At 43.5% G+C, this 23,353-nt stretch overlaps 1 protein-coding gene across 1 annotated transcript; it reads left to right on the top strand.

The window, feature by feature from the left end:
* Positions 1–6,852: 6,852 nt before the first annotated feature.
* LOC308427446 (vomeromodulin-like) lies at positions 6,853–17,970 on the top strand (the record flags this gene model as incomplete). Its single annotated transcript, XM_080925567.1, has 14 exons — positions 6,853–7,117; positions 8,996–9,500; positions 9,810–9,911; positions 10,477–10,632; positions 11,391–11,469; positions 11,797–11,854; positions 12,565–12,635; positions 13,886–14,032; positions 14,637–14,759; positions 14,920–14,987; positions 15,209–15,239; positions 16,317–16,377; positions 17,049–17,128; positions 17,833–17,970. The coding sequence occupies 14 exons, from the start codon at positions 6,853–6,855 to the stop codon at positions 17,854–17,856; spliced, it is 1,770 nt and encodes a 589-aa protein (XP_080781693.1). The 3' UTR covers positions 17,857–17,970.
* Positions 17,971–23,353: the final 5,383 nt, after the last annotated feature.

The raw sequence follows: 23,353 nt of genomic DNA, 5'->3' as shown, positions 1-23,353 counted from the left end.
GATCAAATATCCTGCCCAATCATTCCCTGGACATAACCAACAGTTTCCACCAGGATTTCCCCTCCCTGTGCTGCCACAACACTTGATTTTACATCAGCTCCTCCACAATCCCTCTTTCTGTCTGACTGCCGTGATCCTACAGAAGCATTGAAGTGACTGTTTGTAGGCCTGCTACTTCCCAACACAAAGGCCACCAAGTTCCTATGGGAAGCTCACTCGCTCGAACCACCAAAGCAGCCTGTTGAAACCTACTGAGGTCTAAAGACCACTGCTAAAAAGGAAAAAAGTATCACAACCCTCTCTGAACATGGAACTTTTGCACTGAAGAAAATCAAGAAAAACATTTTTTTATCAAAAAAAGGACTAAATCAATGACCTACCTCAGATAAGAAAGTCCCAGCACAGACACAAAAACTGAACAAACACATATACACACACATACACACATACACATATAAAAACAAACGCACATACACACACATGGACACATGCATACAAACATATACACACATACAAACACACATACACACAAATACACACACATATAAACATACAAACACAAATACATACATATAAACGCACACATACACACATACAAACATGTACAAATGCACATAAACATATATATAAACATACATATATATATACAAACACATACATACAAACACACATAAACGTAAATACACACACACACACACACACACACACAGACATACACCAGTCACATACCCTCTCCCAAAAATATCTAACTGCATGGTAATGATTCCAAGTTAGAATTACCTAGAACTTCCAGACAAAGAATCCAAAAGAATGATTACAACTCTGTTGACACATATCGAAGAAGCTGTCACTATCCATCAAGGGACTGAAAACAAAGAGCTGACTGAAAGAGAGAGGTCATCTAAGATATGGAATTAGGACAATATAACAAAGTCAACAAAGAACAAAAGGCTGAAATGAATCTGAAATGAAACCCCAGTGCGCATCTACGCCATAGAATGGATCACACAGAACACAGAAGGTCAGGAGGAAAGGTAAAGTAGAGGAGGTGGATCACTAAGCAAACGTCAAAGATAAACCTTTACATGTCTCTCTGCACATGGAACATGGACAGCTGTGTGACACTAGGAAAGGACACACTTCACTTAGTGGACATGGAGAAGGAAGAATAACAGGATGAGAGAATAAAGAATCTTTATGAACCTTGTTAAGTTTATTTTGTGGGTTTTCATTTCATTGTGCAATGTTTCTGCGTGTATGTGAGCATGTATCCGTGAGGAAGCCTTGAAAGGCCAGAGGGTCATTAGATACCCTGGAACTCACTTACAGATGGTTGTGAGTTGCCTGGTGTGGAAGGGGAGAACAAAATTCTAATCTGCCAGAGCAGCAAGTGCTCTTAAGCATGTAGCCATCTCTCCAGCCACAGCATGTAACATATTTTCAATGAAATCACAGAAGAAATATTCCCAAGCCAACTAAGAAGAGATGCCAATCCCTGTCCATGAGGCACACTGGACACCAAATAGACAGGACCAGAGAGGAAACCCCCACAATATACTGTAACTAAAACACTAAAAACACAATAAAGAAAATGTATTTCAAGTTGCAAGAAGAGACAAATGGCTTGTAAGGGCGGGCTCATGACAATGATACATAAAAACCTGGTAGAAACATGAGTCAAGAAGAGCCTAAAAAGACATATTCAAGTTCTAAGGCCCAAATGCAAAAACCACACTAATTCTCCCAGCACACATACCTACTAATGAAGAAAAAATAAAAGCATTCTATATGAAAAACACATAAAAGAATTCAAGACCAATGAGGCAGCTCTACACAGAATATCAGTAAGAACAATGCAGATTCAAGACAAGGATGAAAACACTTAATGGGACCACAGGGGATAAGCAAACCTGGATGCATGAATCAGGCTGTGGAATGAGAAATTGGGGGATGTCGATATCCTGTGAAAAATGAAGAGTATATTAGAGATCTATGTGAGAATCTGTGGGTTAGAGAACGGGCTCAAAGACTGAGAGCAGTGACTGATCTTCAAGGGATGCTGAGTTCAATTCCAAGAACCAACATGGTGGCTCACAACCATCCTAAATAGGATTTGGTACCCTCTTCTGGTATGTCTGAAGATAGCTACAGTGCACTCATATACATAAAATAAAAGACCTTATATTAGAGAAAACAAAATGAAAACCTATAGTCATCCAGTGCAAGAGAGAAAGTTTTATTGGGAGAAGATGAAAAACAGAACATTAGTGACATGAAAGAAGACTAAAGGATTAAATGAGATAAGGAATCCTGGAGAGAACAGGTGGGGAAATTAACCCAAACTAAGGATGTATGAAGATATGTAATGGAAACCCACTAGTCGGTAAGCTAATGAGAAAACACTTCATTCATCTTCTTTGATTAGGCCTGGCTGTTCTGGAACTCACTCTGTAGACAGGTCAAACTCAGAGGTCTCCATGTCCCAACCCACAACTGATATCATCCAAAGCATGTAAGACCTTACACATGTGGAAATATATTTTTCTAAATTACTCTGAAACAGACAATCCTGCATGATGAGACACTTCTACTCCCAAAATGTAAGTTATTACATGAAATATCTCAGTGTCTAACATAGAAAACAATCCTCAAGTTATTGGTCAGTGAGGTCCCAGATGTACCAAAAACAAAATAGGCTACTGCTCTTGGAGTGCTCTGTTAGTCAGAATATCCATTGTTGCAACAAAACACAATGAACAAAGAAAATTTATATTAAAATGGCTTATTCAGCTTACACTTTCATGAAACAGATTATTACTGAACAAAGTATAGAAGGAACTCAAACAGGGCATCTTCTTAAAGTCAGGAGCTGATGCAGAGGCCATGGAGCAGTGCTGACTTGGTTTGCTCCTCACAGTGTGCTCACCCATTTTTCTTATAAGATTCAGAACCATCGACCCAGGGTTGTCACCGCCCGCATATAGAGGGTTCCTCCTCCAAGTATTACTAATTAATAAAATGTTTTAGGTAGACATTATTGAGCTGTTATCAGATGTGAGGATCCCTTATCTCTGATAACTAGTCTAGCTTCTCTCAAACTAACAAGGACAGGAATCTACCATAACTATTTGATAAGACCCTGTAACAAAGTCATGATGCAAGAAAGATGATGAACCTAAAGAAATCAAGCTCAGTGAACCAGGAAACTCTCCATGCTGGGTGGTGGCTTACATGGTGCCAGAAAGAATTAGGCAGCTTCTGTGGGTGACAGAAAGAAAGTCACCAAAGTGTTGACCAAACAACGATTGCTAGATGCGATAATTCTGATCCACATGGCAAGATATGGCTCCTAGTGAGTAGTGGAATGACAGTTCTGGGTGGAACAAAGCTTCTAAATACATGCACATAAACATAGAGACATTTGTTGCTCTGGACTTGGTCAAAACGATTCGTTCAGTAATGTGAAGAATTTAAGTAACAGTGACTGTTCATCTGTAGTAACTCATCACAACTCTCCAATCTGATAGGCTCAGGAGACACTATCAAAGAAAGAGACAGAAACAGTAGTAAGGGATGAAAAGAAGTATGAACTGCTACCTTCTGAACATGAGTGTTGCACACATATGTTCTAACCAAGAGTGTTCACGTGCACAACACATCCAAAGATGGAAATGCTCAAGAGGCCGGGATGGATGGAGCAAAGCCACACCAAGACGTACCCTGAGGGGATGAGTTATTGGCAGGTATTGAAGGGTGAGAAGCACTGACTCTCCTTAGGACATGGTAAAGGTATGCTGCACACACAAGAGTGGAAAGCCCTAAATACAATCAATATACATAACCAAAATAAACAAAGTGTGAATCTGTGATGGAGAGGAAGTGAGGGCTCTAGAAGCAGGTACTGCCAATTGACTATCATCACATTTCATTAAACAAACATACATTTTTTAAATGCATGAACATTACTGAAAATATAAATGCACACATACTTCTTCATTCATGTCAGGCCTGTTATAATTCCAGAGAAAGAAGAAAAGAAAGAGGTCACACACTATTATACAACTACTGTGCCTAACAGAATCCTAGATCACTACTATGTTTCTATCAGTTTACTCTGTCACTACAATCATCCATCCCTGTCCATCCCTTACTCGTGGGTACCTTCAGATATGCATGGATGCTTTGTGTCACTCATTCCTAAGACTAAGGACTTGAAAGGAGACCATCATATAAAACTATGACTACAGAAACCTTAGTTGTACGATGGGTGCCTATGATTTGGTTAATGGCTAGGTATTGAGTTTATACAGAAAACACTATGAAACACCATAAAAGTCCTTTCAAAGAACGGATCCCTGTCATGTCACTTGTAACCCTATATGTACTGGTATAGCACACAGCCACACAACATCATCTTGAATAAAAGGCACAAACACATAAGAAAGTTTATGAGCATGTAAAATAAAAAGAGGACAGATAAAACTCCTTATGTTACACTCCATAAACACATTAATGGGCGTAATTTATTGGCTTCTCCTCAACTCAATGTTGAAAACACAACACAAAGAACCATCAGGATCCTACAGATGTGGCAAAAATTCTGTATGATGTGCCTGCTAAGCCATCCCAAGTGCAGTTCTAACAGGAATAAGAACTTGCCAACAAAAGCAAGAACAAAGGTCAGCTGCTATTCTGGAAAGCACACTGATCACACCTGCCTTATCAGCACATCTATCTCCAGCCCCTTCCTCCAGCATGACCTTTCAAGGAGGCACTGGATGGGCTATAAAAGGGAGAAAAGGGTTTCAGGTTGACAAGCAGAACCAGGAGCAAGAGACACAGCTTCTGAAGACAACAGCCTTCAACAAGGGGCAAGGTAAGGACTGCCCAGAGGAAGACACACAGGGCAGACCTGGTGGAATGAGCCTGGAATAGGTCACCTCTGCACAGAAAACTAGGGCTTACTCATGGCAATCCAGAGTGTTTCTCTGTTGCTGAACTGCAGGACAGTGAGCTTAGCATAGGCTAGAAAATAATAAGGGCTAATAGACTGCTTTAAGAAAATGGGATACTGGATGCTGAATTCCCAGAGATACCCATCAGGTCAGCATACATGAATTCAGGAATACACACGTAGGTCTTGATTTTTCTTAGAGTGGTTTACATTAATGCCATGCTGTTTACCTTTCCCAGAGGTCAGAAAGAAAAGAGAGAAATCTGGTGTAAATGGGGCGAGATTTAATTTCAAATCAGCAATTTAAACAAGCCAAGGAATGAGCCATTTTCACCACTTTGCTATAACCATGGTCCAATGGTGATGGCAACACAGTACTTGACTTTGCTACTGTTGATACACAGTGCCAACCAAAACCAACATGGCATCCTCTGAGATTCAAACATATCACACATAGAACAGCTTAGTCTGAGAAGGCTCGGTCCATGAATATTACAGACGGAGGCAAAAGAATGGCATGATGCCTTAGAAGCCATATATCTATCAGGTGATGGGTGTTGCTATAAAGCTTGGGGTGTGGCTGCAGTATTGCTGAATGGTTTTTATTATCAAGAATCATTACGGGCCATTTTTGAAAATGTCATTTCAATGATTTGTCTTGAAGTAAGGACTTAACAGAAGGAAAGTGATGATGGTCCTGATAACTTTGCCAAAAATGAGGGAAGAGACCCAGCCCCGAGTTTTACATAACCTGACAGGCTACATGGAAGAAATGCCACCGTCCAACCAGTTTGTAGGAATGTGGTATGGAAGCATACCTCAGCACCACTCTACATGTTAGAGAGGGGCTGCTCAGATCACTCAGCTGGTCAAACTACCTGTCTCCCAGCTTGACGACCCAAGTGTGATCTCTGATACAATCGGCAGAAGGAAAGAACAAACAAAAACACATTGTAATGTGGCTTACAAACATATCATTGGGAACACATATAGGCACCAACAGAAAATAATGGATACATGGAATTAAATTAAAAACAGAGCAGGCAAGGTAGTGCACAATTTTAATACCAACACTGGAGGAAAAGAGGCAAGAAGATCTCTATAATTTCAAATCTACCATGGTCTACCAAGCAAGCTCCAGGATCCAGTATCAATAACAAAAAACACTGTCTAAAAATTAAATAGAAGTAAATGTCGGCGGGGGAGTAGCACTTAAAGATTAAGGGTGAGCAGGGAATATGACAGTCAGATATGGAATAATTACCAGAAGTCACCAGCACATCTCTGACCTATCAAGAATGACTTATGTCAACGAAGACAAGAAAAGCCAGAAAAAAATAAAGTCCAATACTAATTACTTAATGAGATTCTTAATGGAAAGGACCTGAGATTTTGGGCGAGGACACAAAACTTGACCTGATCACACAGATAACTGGGAGGCTGCAAAGGCTGAGGTCATCACACACTGGTAGAGCAATGCTACAAAATAGACAAGTCCTGTGTGCAATCTCAACACTGAAAACAAAACCATAGAAGGGACATTGATGCTAAGAATAACACCAAGCATATGGAACATCCCAGGACAGTAACAAATATACACATGGAACTAGGAAGAGAGACCTCAGGACAGGGCTCAGCTTACACTGACATACGCAGCCATTCCTGACAGTACACTGAGCCATGGGAGAAACACGGGAAAGAGGGGTTACTTCAAGATGTGTATTGCCATGTATCAGATCAAATTCCCATGAACAGATGAGAATGGAATTGTCCAGAATGTCAAAATATGCACCTACAATAGCCAGAAAGTCATCTACACAAAGATCAATGACAGCTCTAAGATCTGGTGAGATTGTGATGTGCTACCCATTTCTTTTCTTCAGGTTTCAGCCACAAAGATGTGGGTTCTCCAGGCCTTGGCCCTCATGCTGAGCATTCAAGCAGGAACACTAGACCTGGTGGAAACACCCCCTGTGGTGGGCAATATTCCTGCTTTTCTGCCTGCTCCCGTCAGCCTGCCTGGAGCAAACCCAGCTCTCTCAGTCCTCAAAGGGTCAGCCACCGATCAACGGTTGCCTCCCAAAAAGCCTGGACCTCCTTCCAAAGGCGGCAAGTGTGTACCTGCAGCCAGATACTTCGTCTCCGGTGGTAAAATCCAGGAATGTAAGTAAGACACATTTCACCTCTTACCTTAAGTCCTGGCCACACTTTACCCATGCTGCACTTCTCTGAGCTCAGACTAAATTCAGTCAATTTTCTGAACAAGTGGATTTAAACATGATGACACTGTAACATCTGCTTCATGCCTACAGAGCAAAGGGATTCTACAAATCCTGCTACAGCAAGAGTCTGAATCCAGGTCATCCTATGCCACTCTAGGATGGCACAGTGCTTGTAAGGTTTACTCTTAGTCCAGGACAAGCTTATGATACCCTGGACAAAGCAACTGTCCAAACCTAAAGGCTGTCTCACGATTAGCCCTCCAGTTTGGTCATACCAACTAAAGACTAGGTCACACGACAGGTTCCTTCTTGCTGGGTTTCAATTATTTGACTAGACTCCCACAGATCCTAAACCCTCACTCTGCTGTTCAGCACTAGGAAACAGAAAATTTAGGATGTCCTGCACACCCTGGAACACATATGCTCTCTCAAAACCCATTTCATCTCCTTCCTGAGACAATGTTCTCAGAGATAAAAGTTCTACTCCCCATGGTTTGCAAATGCAAAGCACACAATGAAGTAATTCTGTTTGAGAAACAGAAAATGGATAGGACTCATGGGATAAATAACAACAAAAACCCTTACACTTCTCTTAGCAGCTCCCTAGAGCAAGGGTCTAGCAAAGCCCTGCATCAGAGGAGGGCAGGATAAACATGCAGGCCCTAATCCATGAACTGGCATGGGTGGCTTAGAATTAACATCCCTCAAAAGAGCAACTTGTGAGACACAGAAGTCCTGGGCAAAGAAACAGCAGCTAGGCTGGAAAGGGTGCTTCAGGGAATTCCTTCAAGGGTGTTGAGCCAGAAATGTCCCTTGGCTCAAACAGCTTCAGCTATAGGTTCAGCAAGGTTGACCACAGTCAACATTTATTTCACTGTTCTGTTTCTAGGCCATCCCTCCCACAGCAGAAAGGCACTCAGGGAGAGCAATCTAGAGACTTGATAATCCTCCAGGCCATGGCTCACTCAGCCTCTTCTATATTTACCCTGGACTTCATCTCCCTCTTCCTACTTGAATCAGACGGGGACAAACACATGATAAGCCCCTTTCTGGAAACCAATGCCCAGCTTTGATCAAATGCAAAGCAAGAGATTATTTCACATTCAGGTAGCAACAATCTTCAACACAAAAGGGGGTCAAGACGAGGCAAAAGGGCAGAAGGACACAGGCATAATAAAGTAGAGAAAAGCCACCTTGTATCTTCTAGACACTGCTACTACTGTAGTCCCTCTACCTTGTGACAGATAAAGACATTCATAAAATGTTTCTTTGTCTACAAGCCTCCAACAAACACAGTGTGGCTCAGGGGACTGATGGAGACTCTAAAGAACAGACTGAAATTGGAAACTAGACACCAGAAAAAACAAACAAGCAAAATAATGTTGGCCTGATGCCCCTCAACAACGCAAAAACACCAGAACAGAATGCTATGCATACTGAGTGTGAGTGGGCCTGGACCAGAGAGAGGAACATATTTTACACGGTTCTTATTAAGAGGAAATAGAAGGACAAAAGAGAGCAAGACAAAAGAAAAATGACAAACATCAGTGATGCTCTACTCTCACTCCCTGTCCATGTAACTTGCACACAAATAGTCCCATCACAAGTTAGCAGCAGTATAGGGTAAAAGAACCTACTGACTCCAGCAATGGTAGATTTCTCTAACAGCAGGCTAACTCTTAACCAGGACAGTGAAAAGACTGGAACATAGAGGGCAGAATACAAAGTCCCTATGTGCTCCATATTTCAAAATGCTATCTTCAAGAAAGAAAGGGTCCTAGGGCTGAGCTGACACCAGATGTCTGTTGATCTCTTTCAGACCTCATGAACACACTGCCCCCACAGATTGAGAACTTGGTGAGGTGTGATGGCGTTGACCTGGAAGGCTTAATTGCTGATGTGTTAGCCACACTGCAGAACTCTGACGTGCTCTCCATCTTAGATGCCGCCTCCCTCCTACAAGGGGCAGGAGGACTTGGCCTTGGTGGAGTCCTAGGCAAGGAAGGCAATGAGGATTCCTCAAAGTCCTCCTCAGGCTCCAAACTCCCTGGTGGTCTTGGCCAGCTCATCCCCGGGGGCCTCACAGACAGCCTCCCAGGCAAGGAAATGCTGAGTGGCTTACTTGGTGGAGACAAGGGCTCTGGAAAAGGACTTCTGAATGGGAATGGGCTCGCCAACATCAAGAACCCTGTGGATGGCATAGTTGAAAATGCAAGCAATTTGACAGACGCTCTCCAGGACCAAGTGAACAATGTGATCCCAGAAGGCATCAATGAGCCTGTGTCAGATCTGCTCCATACAAACCTCAAAGACACTCTCCTCAAGTAAGTGCTTTCTGAACAGTTCTCTGGGGTTTGGACAAAAAAGCTGCTTGTGGGAACTCTCACATTCAACCTACAGCAATCCCAGGACAGCCACCCTTCATAGAAACATATACTTACTTCCCCTGGGATTCACTCGGGTAAATATGACGGGTATTTCGTGAGCACAAAGCTTTGCATGGTGTCGAGGGAAGCTCAGGGGTTATTGGACTAACTGAGATCGGGTGGTGGTGAACTTGCCACCTCTCAGGTATTTCTCATAAGGGCCAGGCTGTTTCCATGACATGACTGAGACTTGTTGTCGTTCTGCAGATTAGAGATCACAGAAGTAACAGTGGACAGCACTGATCTAACCATGAACGCTGATGAGATCCAAGTTCTCTCCATGGTTACTGCCATCATCGAAGGAAAGGGGTGAGTGTGTTTCCACAGTGGTGGCCTGGGTCAGCCTGGATTAGGGTACAAATGCCCTATGCTAGAGTCAGATGACAAAGACACATAATGAGACAGAAGAGCATTGGCTTACCGCCCAGCCAGCCTTACACAGTAAAATATTATCTCAAAACAGAAATATATACATAGCTATATATGAATATAAATCATATACATATACTGAAGTATCAGTAGCAGCCCATGCCTGCTACTGGCAGATTTCTCTTATGAACTTATGCTCAACGTAGAAGGTCTGAGACATAGACTTGGGGTGAACCTTTGTGTGGTAGCCTGTGCCATCAATAATGGGTGACCACCTCAAGGCTTGGTAAGAAGATTGTTTATGAGATACTGAATGACTGCCAAAAAATGACCAGGATCTTCTTCTCCCCGAAGAAATTAAGAACATTTGGATTCAAATGTTCAGTTCTTTCCTCTAGAGGATGACTATGGCCTGAGGCATGAAGCTCTTGCCCTAATGCCTAACCCTCCTCAGGTGCTCCAATCTCAGGCTGTACCCTATTCACTGTCACCTTCTTCTCCACAGCTTGCTTGGAACAGTCGCCACCGCACTGCAGTTTCAATCTAACATGGCCGTAACCATGAAAATTGCTGTTTCCTCCAACAACACCCAATGTGTCAACCTTGATGTCCAAGACACCCATATAGAGGTCAATGAAATGCACATTCAGTTAGTAGAGACGTACGTAAGACCTTTCTTTTTGTTACTGCCTCAATTCAAATGGGGGTGAGAAGGTGCCTGCTGCTCTGCCAGGGTGAGTGGGTTACAACAGTAGACTAGACAAAAAAGAAATGCCAACTAGCATTTTCCCACCTTGTTGAAAAACAGCCTTCTCATGCCTACATTTCATCTTCCCTCCAGACTAGTTTTGTAACCCTGACCATGTATTTAATAAGCAGTACACTGACCAGATTCAAAACTGCAAAAAATAACCATGTGGGCCACACAGTGAAAACCTCTCTGACAGCTGTGTACCTCGGTGACATGTTCATGACTCCTGTCTTAACCATAGCATGCATGCAGGCTCCTCTGATTTCCGGTCACACTGACAAAGCTGGAATGCTTTCCAACCTGCACAGACCTGGCTTTCACTTTTTCTCCTTCCCTGTGCTATTCCCATGGAAGGAGCCATTACATTTTCTTTAGCAAGAGCTTATAAAACTGTGAGTTCAGATTCACAACTTCACCAAGACAAGAAACAGGGCTGTGAATAAGGAAGCTCAACAATCTGAAGGGTCGAGCCATCCAGTTGAATTACGTGTCCTGGGCTTTGGCAAGGTGCCTTTGAATCCTCCTTAAAAACCAAGCCAAGTGCTCCGGCTCTCCACATATTGAGAACACGGGTATCATCCTGACTCCATCAGTGAGATGATTCCTCTAACAGGTGGACAAATCCAAAGGCACAAGAATCACTTATTTCAACATGTGTTCTTTCACAGCGTCACAGAAACTGTGCCTCTGCCTTTGCCCTTAAACGACCTCGTCCCAGTACTACTGACAGCAAAAGTGAATGAAAATGTAAGTCCGGGGAAGGGGGAGGCCTCCTTCATGGAGCTGAGTCACTGGGGAAACCCTGAGAGAAGGAAGCTTGCAGTCTGTAAATGGCCTAGGAGAGATTTAACAAACGCAGGGCTCTCTGGAGCTCAGGGACTACCATGGACAATCAGCACCTCTGGAACACACTGCCTAGCAGCAGAACTACAAATCATAAGATATGGCAGCTGTAGATAACTTCAGCCCATGGGATGCCAGGAAAATGTCAAAGAAGGGGAAGCCAAGGAGAGAAGAACAAGAGGTGGTAAGGCAACACAGGCCTCTGCTAAGCTCCCTGTGCTCACTTCACAGCTGAAGAAGTCCAACTCTTGTGACATCGTCCTCAACGACTTCAATGACTGCAAGAACAGTGAGTACTTCCTGAGAGTTTCTCTCAGAGCAGAGCTGGGCCTAGCACCTACAAAGTTTCATAGGGTGACATGCCACAGGGAGAGACCTCTAGGAGGCCATCCTCCAATACTACAGAAACACAAAAGCCTCCTCAGCACACTTAGAGGACACAGTGGCCCACTTGACTTATCCCTCATCATACATGACTTCTGCCATATGGAAGAGCATAGGACCCAGAGCCTCTGAGGTGTTCACCTGGATCTCACCAACCCGAAAACCTTTCAAAGGAAGCCTTGCATAGAGTCTGAATCAAGGGCATTCTCAGGACCACATCCCTGGGTATCTGAGATTGGAAAAGCTCACAGGATCCCAAAAACATGACGACAGACACAGTTGGTGAGACCTACTGTGTTGAACCACCTACAAAGATGAAGTGAAAAATGGGGCATATTTCTCAAGTTCCAGAGGATCTATATACAGGCTCTAGCTAGCCAGTTGTTCCTTCCCTGAGTAAAAAATATATGAGTACATAAATACATAAATTTTTAGTGTAAAACAAAAGTTCATAGCGTCCATGGAGATGTTGAAGGTATTCAGGGCTGCACCTTGCATCTGGCAGTAGCTGGAATCCATACTGGTTCTAGCAGGAAATGAGAGCTACAGAGTTTGAGGCACAGCAGCCACTGATGGTTGCTCTGTTCTCTCCATTCCTCCCTTTCTCCTCTGCAGCTACTGGCTTATTCAGTTACCAGGTTCATAATGCCAAGATCGATCCCAAAGGACTTTCCATCTTCTACTGTGTAAGTATTCACTGGCTTTTCAGTGGCAACTGGATGAAGGCTGGATGTATATACCTTAGCCACCAAACAGATCAGATGATCAGAACAGTAAAGCCATGGGCTCTATTCAGATGCCTAACGTTTTCCTGGGGTCACTCTCCTGAGTGCCCAGCTGGGACAAGGTCAGTCTAGAGCTCTTCCCTTCAACTCCACAGGACAATGTCCTCAGAGGCACTCCAACAGGGAGGAGCATCACTTGACCCAGTTCACAACTCTGCTGTCAATGAACTACACACACAAACAAAAGCACCCGCTTTTTCTAACCATGCACAACACAACCCGGAAAGCAGAAGCATACCATGACAATTAACAGAGGAGCAGGCATCTGCTGGATTAGGGAGGAGCTCAGCTTTTCTTCTGGAGATTCATCAAACAAACTCCACTCTCTTGCTGAAACACAAGTACATGCATAACATGAAATGAAGCTCATTAAACAACCTGATACACACACAAAGCACATGGCTAAGCTGAGAGTCTGATCCTTCTGCACACTACAAGTGTGGTAACCAGGCCTGGCTCTGTAGACAGTATGAAACATTCCCATCAGGGTGAGGAGTAAGCAGGTGTGTACAAGACACACATGCATGAGTGATGACGGACATGGGTCCCACTTCTCACTGTTCTTCACTGGATATGCCAACAAACCTTCCAAAAGAACTTACACATCAGACAGATGACAGGAGACAGCATACAAAAAAGAAAAAAAACTGAGGATAGAGAGCAAGAGAAAGCAAGAGAGAAAGACAGAGAGGGACAGAGGCAGAGGATGACAGAGTCAAAGGGAACATGAGAGGGGAAGGGAAAAACCAAGGAAATCTACAAAGTCAAGGAAGTTCTTCCACCGTATGATGACTTATGGAACATAGGAGGGAGGGAGGGAAGGAAGAGAAAAGTAAGGGGGACTGAAGGGAAGAAAAAAGAAGGAGAAGAAGAGGGAGCAAGGGAAGGAGAAGTAAGATATAACTGAAACATGACTGAGAATGGCCTTAGTTTTTTAGAACTGTGTCAAGAAGGGATGCAATTAGGAACCATACACATGTCCATGAAATGTGTCAGAAATCTCTACACTTCCTCAGCTGAGGATTTGTGGCCTCTCACAAAAGCTGGACTAAGGCCTCTTCACCCTGCATTTACGCAGCCAAGACACATGGCCTTCACACCAGTGATAACCTGATCAACTCAATAGATTTCCTCTACTTCCCCCTCCATAGGCTACAGCCAATATAGGCAACAAAACAGTGCCTGTGCCTGGAAGTCGGCTGCCTCCAATTCCAAAAAACGCCAGCATTGCGGTAACTGTCTCCTCCACAACACTGAAGACAATTGTGAAACATGTGGCCCAGCAGAGCTCTGTTCAGGTGAGTGTCCTCTGTCAGCCACAGGGCTACACTAGCCTGGATATCAGCTGAGTCTGTCACTTCTGAGGGAAAAGATTCTTGAAAGGATTGAAAAGACCAATGACACAGGACACATTACACTTAGTGATCAGCTGGGGCCTTGATGTCATCAGTGAGACAACAGAAGAAGGCTTGGGGGATAGGGACTGGGGGACAGGAAGGGCAGGAAACATAAACAGTATGAGTGTGACATCCACTTCCCCAGGTACCATGATCAGGTGAAATTGCACAGAAGCATCTCCACCACAGAGTCCACACGGTCATCAGAGATCTTGGGAGACAAAAGGGCAGAGAGACACGTTTCTTCTTTGAAGGGCTTGATTGAAAGGACCATGTCTTTCACAAGTTCCCTGTCCAAAGGCCCACATCATGAAGTAAACAGAGTTGAGGGGTGGGAAAACTCCTGCCATTTCTTTTTTCTCAGCTGCACCAGCACCCAAGCTGGGCAGTGGAGCCTACAAGACAGAACGCAGTCTCTAAACCAAGACAGAAGGACACATGCCTGACTCATGACACAGCTCCTCTGAACTCTTCCCCACACTGACTGAAATCTTTCTCATGACAGATGAATGACCTGGAAGCAAAAATCACCTCTATAGCATTTGCCTCCCAGGAAAACAATGTGCTCAGAGTGAAGTATAAAGTTGACATAACAAAGAATGGGGAGAGCTTCGCCACTGGGGAAACGGTGAGTGCTCACAAATGAAGGACACTGGGTGGAAGAAGGACTTGGTTGAGCGGGAGGAACTCTGTCCAATATCCTGAGGCCCATTTTGTCTTGATGTCCCCACAGCAGAGGGAAAGGCCAGGTCCCCTTGTCTCACACATGCTCTCTTCTGTCATTTCAGACACTACTCATCTCCCATGGCAGTAAGATTGCAAATTCCAAACTGGTACCCGACATCAAACTCACAAGGTACTACAGAACACCCTGGGGAACACACAGGCACAATGGGACCTGGGTCTGGCAAATGTTTGAATTATTAGAGGAATTGGGAATGAAGGCTTACATGATCTCATTTGCTTGTCTATTCTGTCAAGTCTACAGCTGACTCAGCTGAAGTAAGACCTGAACTCAAAACTTGAGTTGTACTGTTCTCATGGACCTAATGTTTCTCTGTCTTTTGTTGCTGACAGGTCTGATCACAGTGTGGTGCCCCCTGAGGCTGTAAGTTGATGTGCCCTTATGTTGATGTTTCCCATGAGAGGTGGGAAAGCATGGCAAAGTCAGACACACAGTGATTCAAGACTGGGGAAAAGAGAGGGCCAGAGAGACTAGAGCACATACCTAACATACCTGCTGTGTAACAGAAAATCAGGCCCCTAACATGCTCTCTGGGGAGCTCTTAAACCATAGCTGCCCATTCCCAGCTGGCAGGCATGCAGAGGTTCCAGAGGCTACAAGGAACATACACACAAACACATAGAAACTGACTCAAAGTCTGGTGTTAATACAAGAATACCCACAGTGGGTACCCAGAGATGGGACACCAAGTGTGTCCCTTTAACACTAGGAGAAGTGCAGGCCAGGAAGCAGCTGATTCTATGGTGACTCCAAGGCCAGCAATCCCCCCATCTCTCCTTAGCAGGGAAGTAACAGAGCTTTCCAGGCTTTGGCACAGTAAGAAGAACTGAGGATTGATTCCTGACCTCAGGCAGTTGCTCATACACATGGGACAGTTCTTTATGCAAACAGTATGCCTCTAAATGTTAAAGGGCAGAGTTAAGGAGTATTCACTATGTGCAGACAGTAGGGTGCTGTACAGTTGCACCCCAACCCAGTACTTAAGTGGTCTGACAAATATGGAAGCAACACCTATGCTTCCAGAGGAGGGTCCCAAGGGCAAAGGCACCAGCACGACACAGAGAGACACAGACCCACATGTCCTCAACCCACATCAGACCAAGCTAAAGGGACTAGTCAAAGTCTTTCTCCCTTTGACCTCTAAATTGCTCCTGAAGTCCAAAGCCACTTGCCATACATGTTGCACAGTAACACTGAACAGGACAATACCTCTGCTCAAGGACCCACAAGGCAAACAACTCCCAATAGTGACTCCCAAAACTTCAAAAGACAAGACCCCTAAGGATGCATGGAAACCCACCTCCACATTTGACCTTGACACATGACAGATTGTCAAGTAGAGAACCACAGGAACTAGCAGCCTGAGATAATGCTCCTGGGCGCTGAGGACAAGCAGAGGACTACAAGGCTTTACTGAAAATGTCCTCTCTTGTCTTGCAGAAGGAAGAAGTGGAAGGCATTATGTCTGAAGTCACAAAGAAGGCCTGGGCCAACTTCAATGGTATGTGGAATTAGGAACAGTAACTGTGAGCATAGCTGGTGCCCTTTAGAGATGGGAGGGGGACATATTACTTAACCACATATCCAAGCACATGGCCACCTTGTCATCTGCTGGGTCATATATACATCACCTTCTCTTTGCATGAATGGCAGCAAGTGGTGGTAAAGAAGGAAACAGATCAAATTGCCTCCTCTCCAGCTCCCATGATACCTTGTTCTCGGGTGTCTTGGGACCACTGTCGTCAAGATATACAGATACACAGTGGACCTGGGGCACCAGGGTCACTCCCCCATAGACATTAGCGATATAACACTGAAAAGCTATGTTGTGCCTCATTGGACAACAATGATGATGGTGCCACGTGCCAGGTGTACACATGTCTGCTTAGTTCTATCGTAGTGCCACTGACCCTCAAATAGGTCGGTCCATCGCTAGTCATCAGTGGGAGGAGACCACCTGGTCCACACCTGCTTTGGGTGCCTCTCTTCCCATACACCATCCTATAGACTGGGATGGACAGTATTCTCAGCACCATCTTGAATGGGTGTAGCAGTGACTCCTCCTAGGCCCACATACAGGTCAGAGACACCAAGTGTGTCTCTGGTCAAACAAGCCAACCAGATCATCATTTCCCTTAACTCCTGTCACAAGCTGATAACTTCCTTTTGCAGAACTGTATAAAAAAATGAATATTCCAGATGGAGTGTCTTCAAATACGTTAATGAATTCTGATGTCAAATTGCTGAAAAAGGTAAGTAACAGACACAGAATTCTTTTCTTTGCTTCTTTTGTTTTGCTCTGCTTTGCCTCAAATCCAGGACCATCACATATTCTTAATCTACCTGTACAAGCAGTGTGAAATGTGACACTGAAACCCTCAGCTTCTCTCAGATGCCTCGAACCTTCAGCTGGCCTTGAGCCCAGACTTCCTCCAGCTGCTGTATATCAATTCCTAGAGAATCTGAATGAGAGAACGTCAGCAATTGTCCACAAGGGCTTTCCATACTCTCATTCTTCTATACTGAACCTATGAGGAGCCAGTCCTGATCAGGGTCAGACCAGATGAATGACCTGTGCACTCTACCTACAGTGACAAGACACACAGCGCACAGTAGGTTATGTGATTGCAGTAAACAGTAGTTACTAAACAACCAGCATGATGCCAGTGCCAGCAGGTACTTCACTCAGGATCTTGTGAACACAAGGGGCAGTGTAGTAAATCTGCTGTCTCTGGGTAGATCCCAACCTCATCTGCATGGATCCACTCCTGCCAGAGGATTCACCTTCAAATTCTCTCTCATAGTGTAAACTCTCCCGGGCTCACTGGCAGGCGTCCTCTCCCATCCCTGAAGCAGTGCTATGGAGATCTGCTGGGGATGCAGAGTTGGCAGTTCTCATGCCTAAACTCAACTTCCAGGGTTAAAGGCAGAAACCATTGTCTTTCTCCCTCCTCAGAATGACCTTCAGGCAACAAACTGAGGCCAGCACAACTGAACCCAAAGTACTGAACAACAGACAACTCCCCTGCGAATTCTTCCCATGCCTCTTTCAGCCCATCCTTATGATTCAGGAGACAATAGCCATGGTCTCTCCGCATGCCTAGGTCCTCTGCCTTTGTGACAAGGTCAAGAAGAACAGTTGGAGGAAACAAGCATTGTTGTAATCAGCTCCTTAATAAACACTGCCTTCATGCAAAAGTGAGAGATGACTCATTCCTTAATGCTGGTGCATATTCCTGAGCAAGCAAAGAACTTCTTACTAGGGGATGAACAGTAACATGAGACAAGAAAATCCAGTGTTCCCAGGCTCTCCGGGGACAATGGTTAAACCTTTCTGCCACTCACCTCCCTGTCTCACTCTGGATCTGGAGTGCCTCACAGAGGCTCAGGTGGGAAAGCCCTGCTCCCCACCTGTTGCAATTGGGAGGTGGGACCTATGCTGTCTGAGGTAGTTCTTTAGGTCACTGGGAGCTTGCCCTTCAAGCACATGGGGAGGCCTGTCTCTTCTGAGCACTTTGTTTCCCATGAACATGCATTGCTATCCACAGGCCTAAAGACCAAAATAATAGGTCACAGCTCTGGTCCTCTATCACTGAGCTTATATTAACCTCTTCCCAGCTGAAGATGCTTACGTTGTTATGCTGTTGAAGATCTAACACCGTCTACAAGTCTAAATACTTCATTATGATTCAAAGCCAACAGACCTGAACCCAAATTCTCCATGTTGAAAATGGAGAAGCCCAGTTAAAATACAAAAGGTAAGATGAGTCAGAGCAGGTAAGAGCCTAATACCACTACAAACTGTGCAGAAAAGGCTGTGTGTCCCAGGTCAGTAAGTACAGTCCGAGTCATGTGACCCTGAGGGACAAGTCAAGACAGTAGTGGCTTTGAAAATATTTCAAATTGTGAATATTTTGCCTCACTGCACTATTTAGATAGAAGAGAGGGGGGAGAGAAAAATGGGGGAGGGAGGGAGGGTGAGACAGGCTAATTCATAAAAACTTATGTGCTGTGGAGACAGACAGTTTGATCTCTGGGGATTCTGAGTACCCAGACTAGCTTACTTGCTATATTCCAGTTCCGTGTGAGACTTCCAGGAAAAATTTTAAGATGCATTAATAGAACCTCAGGAACTACATTCAATGTTTTCTTCTGACCTAAGCACCTATGCACACAATTACACAAGTACCAAATATGCATTAACCTGTATGTACAGGAACAAAAGTAAACCAAACAGAAAAGCAAAGATGCCATGTCAATAAAGGTAAATGAGAAATTGCCAAGAATTCAAAAATATGCACGTATGGAAATATAACTGACATGTCTACCCTAGGTAAACTTCTGCACTACGCTCAGTGTCTGGGCATCATTTCTGCCATGATATCAGATAGAATGATCTTATGGAAACATTTTCTCAATTGAGACTTCTTCATTTCTGATGACTCTAGTTTGTGTCAAGTTGGAAAAAAAAGGGGGAAAAAAACTAGCCACAGATGCAGGTATGGTTCAATATATGAAAATCCACCAACAAAATCTACTATATAAACATACTGAAAAAAAAAATCATATGATCATCTCATTAGATGCTGACAAAGCCTCCAACAAAATCCAACACTCCTTCATGTTGAAAGTCTTGGAGAGATCAGGGATCAAGGCACATCCCTAAATGTAGGTTTTTGTTAAGGCAATACATAATTGGGCAGTGTAGGCAGGGAAAGAGGCTGGGGGAGCTGAAGATGGAGGCAGGAGGCAGAGACTGAGGGAAAGAGATTCCAGAGGCAACATGTAAGGTGATGTGTATGTTTCTTTCAGCATATCTCTAGCTTGATGAGGTTGTTATCATTATTTCTAAGGGTTTCTATGGGTCTATTTATCTCATATAGATAGGCAGTTTATATCTTTGTCCATTGGTTGTAAGCTTATTGCGTAAAGAATTTGTGGATTGAGGATTTAACATATAAACCTGTTTGATAAGTTATCGGACTGTGGAGACATGTTTGTTCGGGATGGTGTGGGAAAGGAACACACCAGGGTGATAGTATCCACCCAGGACAGAAGCAACACAGGCAGTGAAGTGAACCATGCCTGAGTTCTTAGAAGCAGAATGGAATACCAAGAGATTCCAGCAGTGTCAGATGGCATGGTGGGAGCCAGCGTGGCATGGGATAAAAGGTTAAGCAATCTTTTTAATATTTACCACAACACCTAAACATAAGAAAAGCAATATACAGCAAGCCAATAACCAACCTTAAATTAAATGAAGAGAAACTTGAAGCAATCCCACTAAAATCAGGGACAAGACAAAACTGCCTACTCTCTCCCAATCTACTCAATATAGTATTTGAAGTTCCAGCTAGAACAGTAAGACAACAAAAGGAGATCAAGGGGATACAAATTGGAAAGGAAGTAGTCAGATATAACTATTTGCTGATGATATGATAGTATACATAGGTAATCTGTACCAGCTGGTTTTATGTCAATTTGACACAAGCTGGAGTTATCACAAAGAAAGAAGCCTCAGTTGAGAAAATGCCTCCCTGAGATCCAGCTAGAAGGCATTTTCTCAACTAGTGATCAAGGGGGTAAGGCAGGGCCCATTGTGGGTGCCATCCCTGGGCTGGTAGACCTGGGTTCTATAAGAAAGCAAGCTGAGCAAGCCAGGGGAAGCAAACCAGTACATAACATCCCTCCATGGCCTCTGCATCACCTCCTGCTTCCTGACCTGTTCCAGTCCTGACTTCTTTGGTGATGAACAGCAATGTAGAAGTGTAAGCTGAATCAACCCTTTCCTCCCCAACTTGCTTCTTGTTCATGATGTTTTGTACAGGAATAGAAACCCTGACTAAGACACAATCCCAAAAATTCTATCAGATAACTCCTATAGCTGATAAACAACTTCAGCAAAGTGACTGGATATAAAATTAACTCAAAGAAATTAGTAGCTTTCTTTTATACAAATGATAAACAGGCTGAGAAAAAAAATTAGAGAACCAACACCCTTTACAATAGCCACAAATAATATAAAATACCTTGGTGTAACTTTAACCAAGCAAGTGAAGGATCTGTATGACAATGACTTCAAGTTGCTGAAGAAAGAAACCGAAGAAGACATTAGAATATGGACAGATCTCCCATGCTCATGGATCAGTAGGATTAACACAGTGAAAATGGCCCTCTTACCAAAAGCAATCTATAGATTCAATGCAATTCCTATCAAGATTCCAACACAATTTTTTACAGAACTTCAAATAGCAATTCTCAACTTCATATGAAAAAACAAAAAAAAAAAAAAAAAAAAAAATACCCAGGATAGCCAAAACAATCCTAAACAATAAAAGTTTCTGGAAAATTAAGCTGTACTACAGATCAATCATGATTTTTAAAAACTGCAGGGTATTGGTACAGAAACAGACAGGCTAATCAATGGAATAGAATCAAAGACTCAGAAATAAACTCCCACAACTATGTACACTTACTTGATTTTTGACAAAAAAAGCCAAACCATACATTGGAAAAAAGAAAGTATCTTCAACAAATGGTGCTGGACTAACTGGTGGTCTGCAGGTAGAAGAATGCAAGTAGATCCATATTTATCACCCTGCATAAAACTCAAGTCTAAGTGGATCAAGGACCTTAACATAAAACTAGATACACTAAATCTCATAAAAGAGAAAGTGGGAAATAGTCTTGAATGCATTGGTACAGGAGACAATTTCCTAAACAGAACATCAATGCCTCAGGTTCTAAGATCAACAATTGATAAATGGAATCTCATGAAGCTGAAAAGCTTCTGCAAGGCAAGACACTGTCAATAGGACAAAATGGCAGTCTATAGATTGAGAAGAGATCTTCACTAACCCTACATCTGATAGAGCACTAATATTCAAAATATACAGAGAACTCAAGAAGGTAGGCACTAAAAATACAAATAAGCCAATTAAAAATGAAGTAGGGAACTAAACAGAGAATTCTCAACAAAGAATCATTAATCTCAAATGGCTGAGCAGCACTTAAAAAATGTTGAACATCCTTTGTCAATCAAACAAAAATGCAAATCAAAATGACCCTGAGATTCTATCTTACACCAATCAGAATTGCTAAGATCAGAAACTCAATGGACAGCATGTTCTGGCAAGAATATGGAGAAAGGGTAGCTAGCATTCCTCTGTTGCCAGTGGGATTGCAAACTTGTACAACCCCTCTAAAAATCAATTTGGTGGTTTCTCAGAAAACAGTTCTACCTGAAGACCAGCTATACCACTCCTGGGCATATACCCAAAAGATGATCCACCATACTACAAGGACACATGCTCCACTATGTTCACAGGAGCTTTATTCGTAATATATAGAAACTGGATACAACCCAGATGTCCTCAAAGAATGGATACAGAAAATGTGGTTCATTTACACAATAGAATACTATTTGGCTATTTAAAACGAGGACATCATGAATTTTGCAGGCAAATGGATGGAACTAGAAAATATTATCCTGAGTGAGGTAACAACCCATACCCAAAAGGGCATACCTGGTATGTACTCACTGATAAGTGGATATCAGCCATAAAGTACAGAATACTCATGATACACCCCACAGACTCAAAGAAGTTAAACAAGAAGGAAGGAAGGTCCAAGTGAGGATACTTAAATCCCATTTAAAAGAGGAAAGAAACTGGCATAGGAGACAGAGGGAGAGATCTGGGTGGGAGAGGGGAGGGAGATAAGAATGGGTGGGCAGGATCAAGTGTGTGGAGAGAGGCCCAGAGAGCCAAGAGAATGAATAAAAACCTGCAGCTGTTGGGGTGATGGAGAGGCAGGAACTCTAGGAAGTCCCAGAGACCTGGGATGAGAGGAGGCTCCCAGTAGTCAGTGTGGGTGACCTTACTTGAGATGCCTAACAGTGGGCCATGGAATCTGAAAAGGCCACCTTCTGTAGCCAGGCAGGACCCACCGACTCCCACCCCACCCCCAGTGGAGGGAAAAGGACACCAACCCACCCACAAAACTTTTGATCCAAAATTTGTCCTGTCTAAAAGAAATGAAGGAACAAAATGGAGCAAAGATTGAAGGAATGGTCAACATATGACTAGCCCAACTTGAGAACCATTGCATGGGCAAATACCAATCCCAGACACTATTAATGATATTCTGTTATGCTTGCAGACAGGAGCCTAGCATAACTGTTCACTGAGAGGTTCCACTCAGCAACTGATTCAGACAGATACAGAAAACCCAAGACAAACATTGGACAGAGGTCAGAATTCTTATGGAAGAGTTGGGGGAAGGATTGAAGGTCCTGTAGAAGGAAGATCAACAGTATCCACTAACCTGGATCCTTGGGGCTCTCAGAGACTGAACCACCAACCAAAGAACATACATGGGCTGGACCTAGGCCCCCTGCTCACATGTAGCAGACATGCAGCTAGTCTCCATGGCTGCCTTGTCTGGCCTCAGGGAGCATGAATGCACCTAATCCTCCA

The sequence above is a fragment of the Micromys minutus genome (assembly GCF_963924665.1).
Source record: "Micromys minutus genome assembly, chromosome: 11".
NCBI classification, from domain to species: domain Eukaryota; kingdom Metazoa; phylum Chordata; class Mammalia; order Rodentia; family Muridae; genus Micromys; species Micromys minutus.
This window is presented reverse-complemented; position numbering and strand designations above follow the sequence as displayed.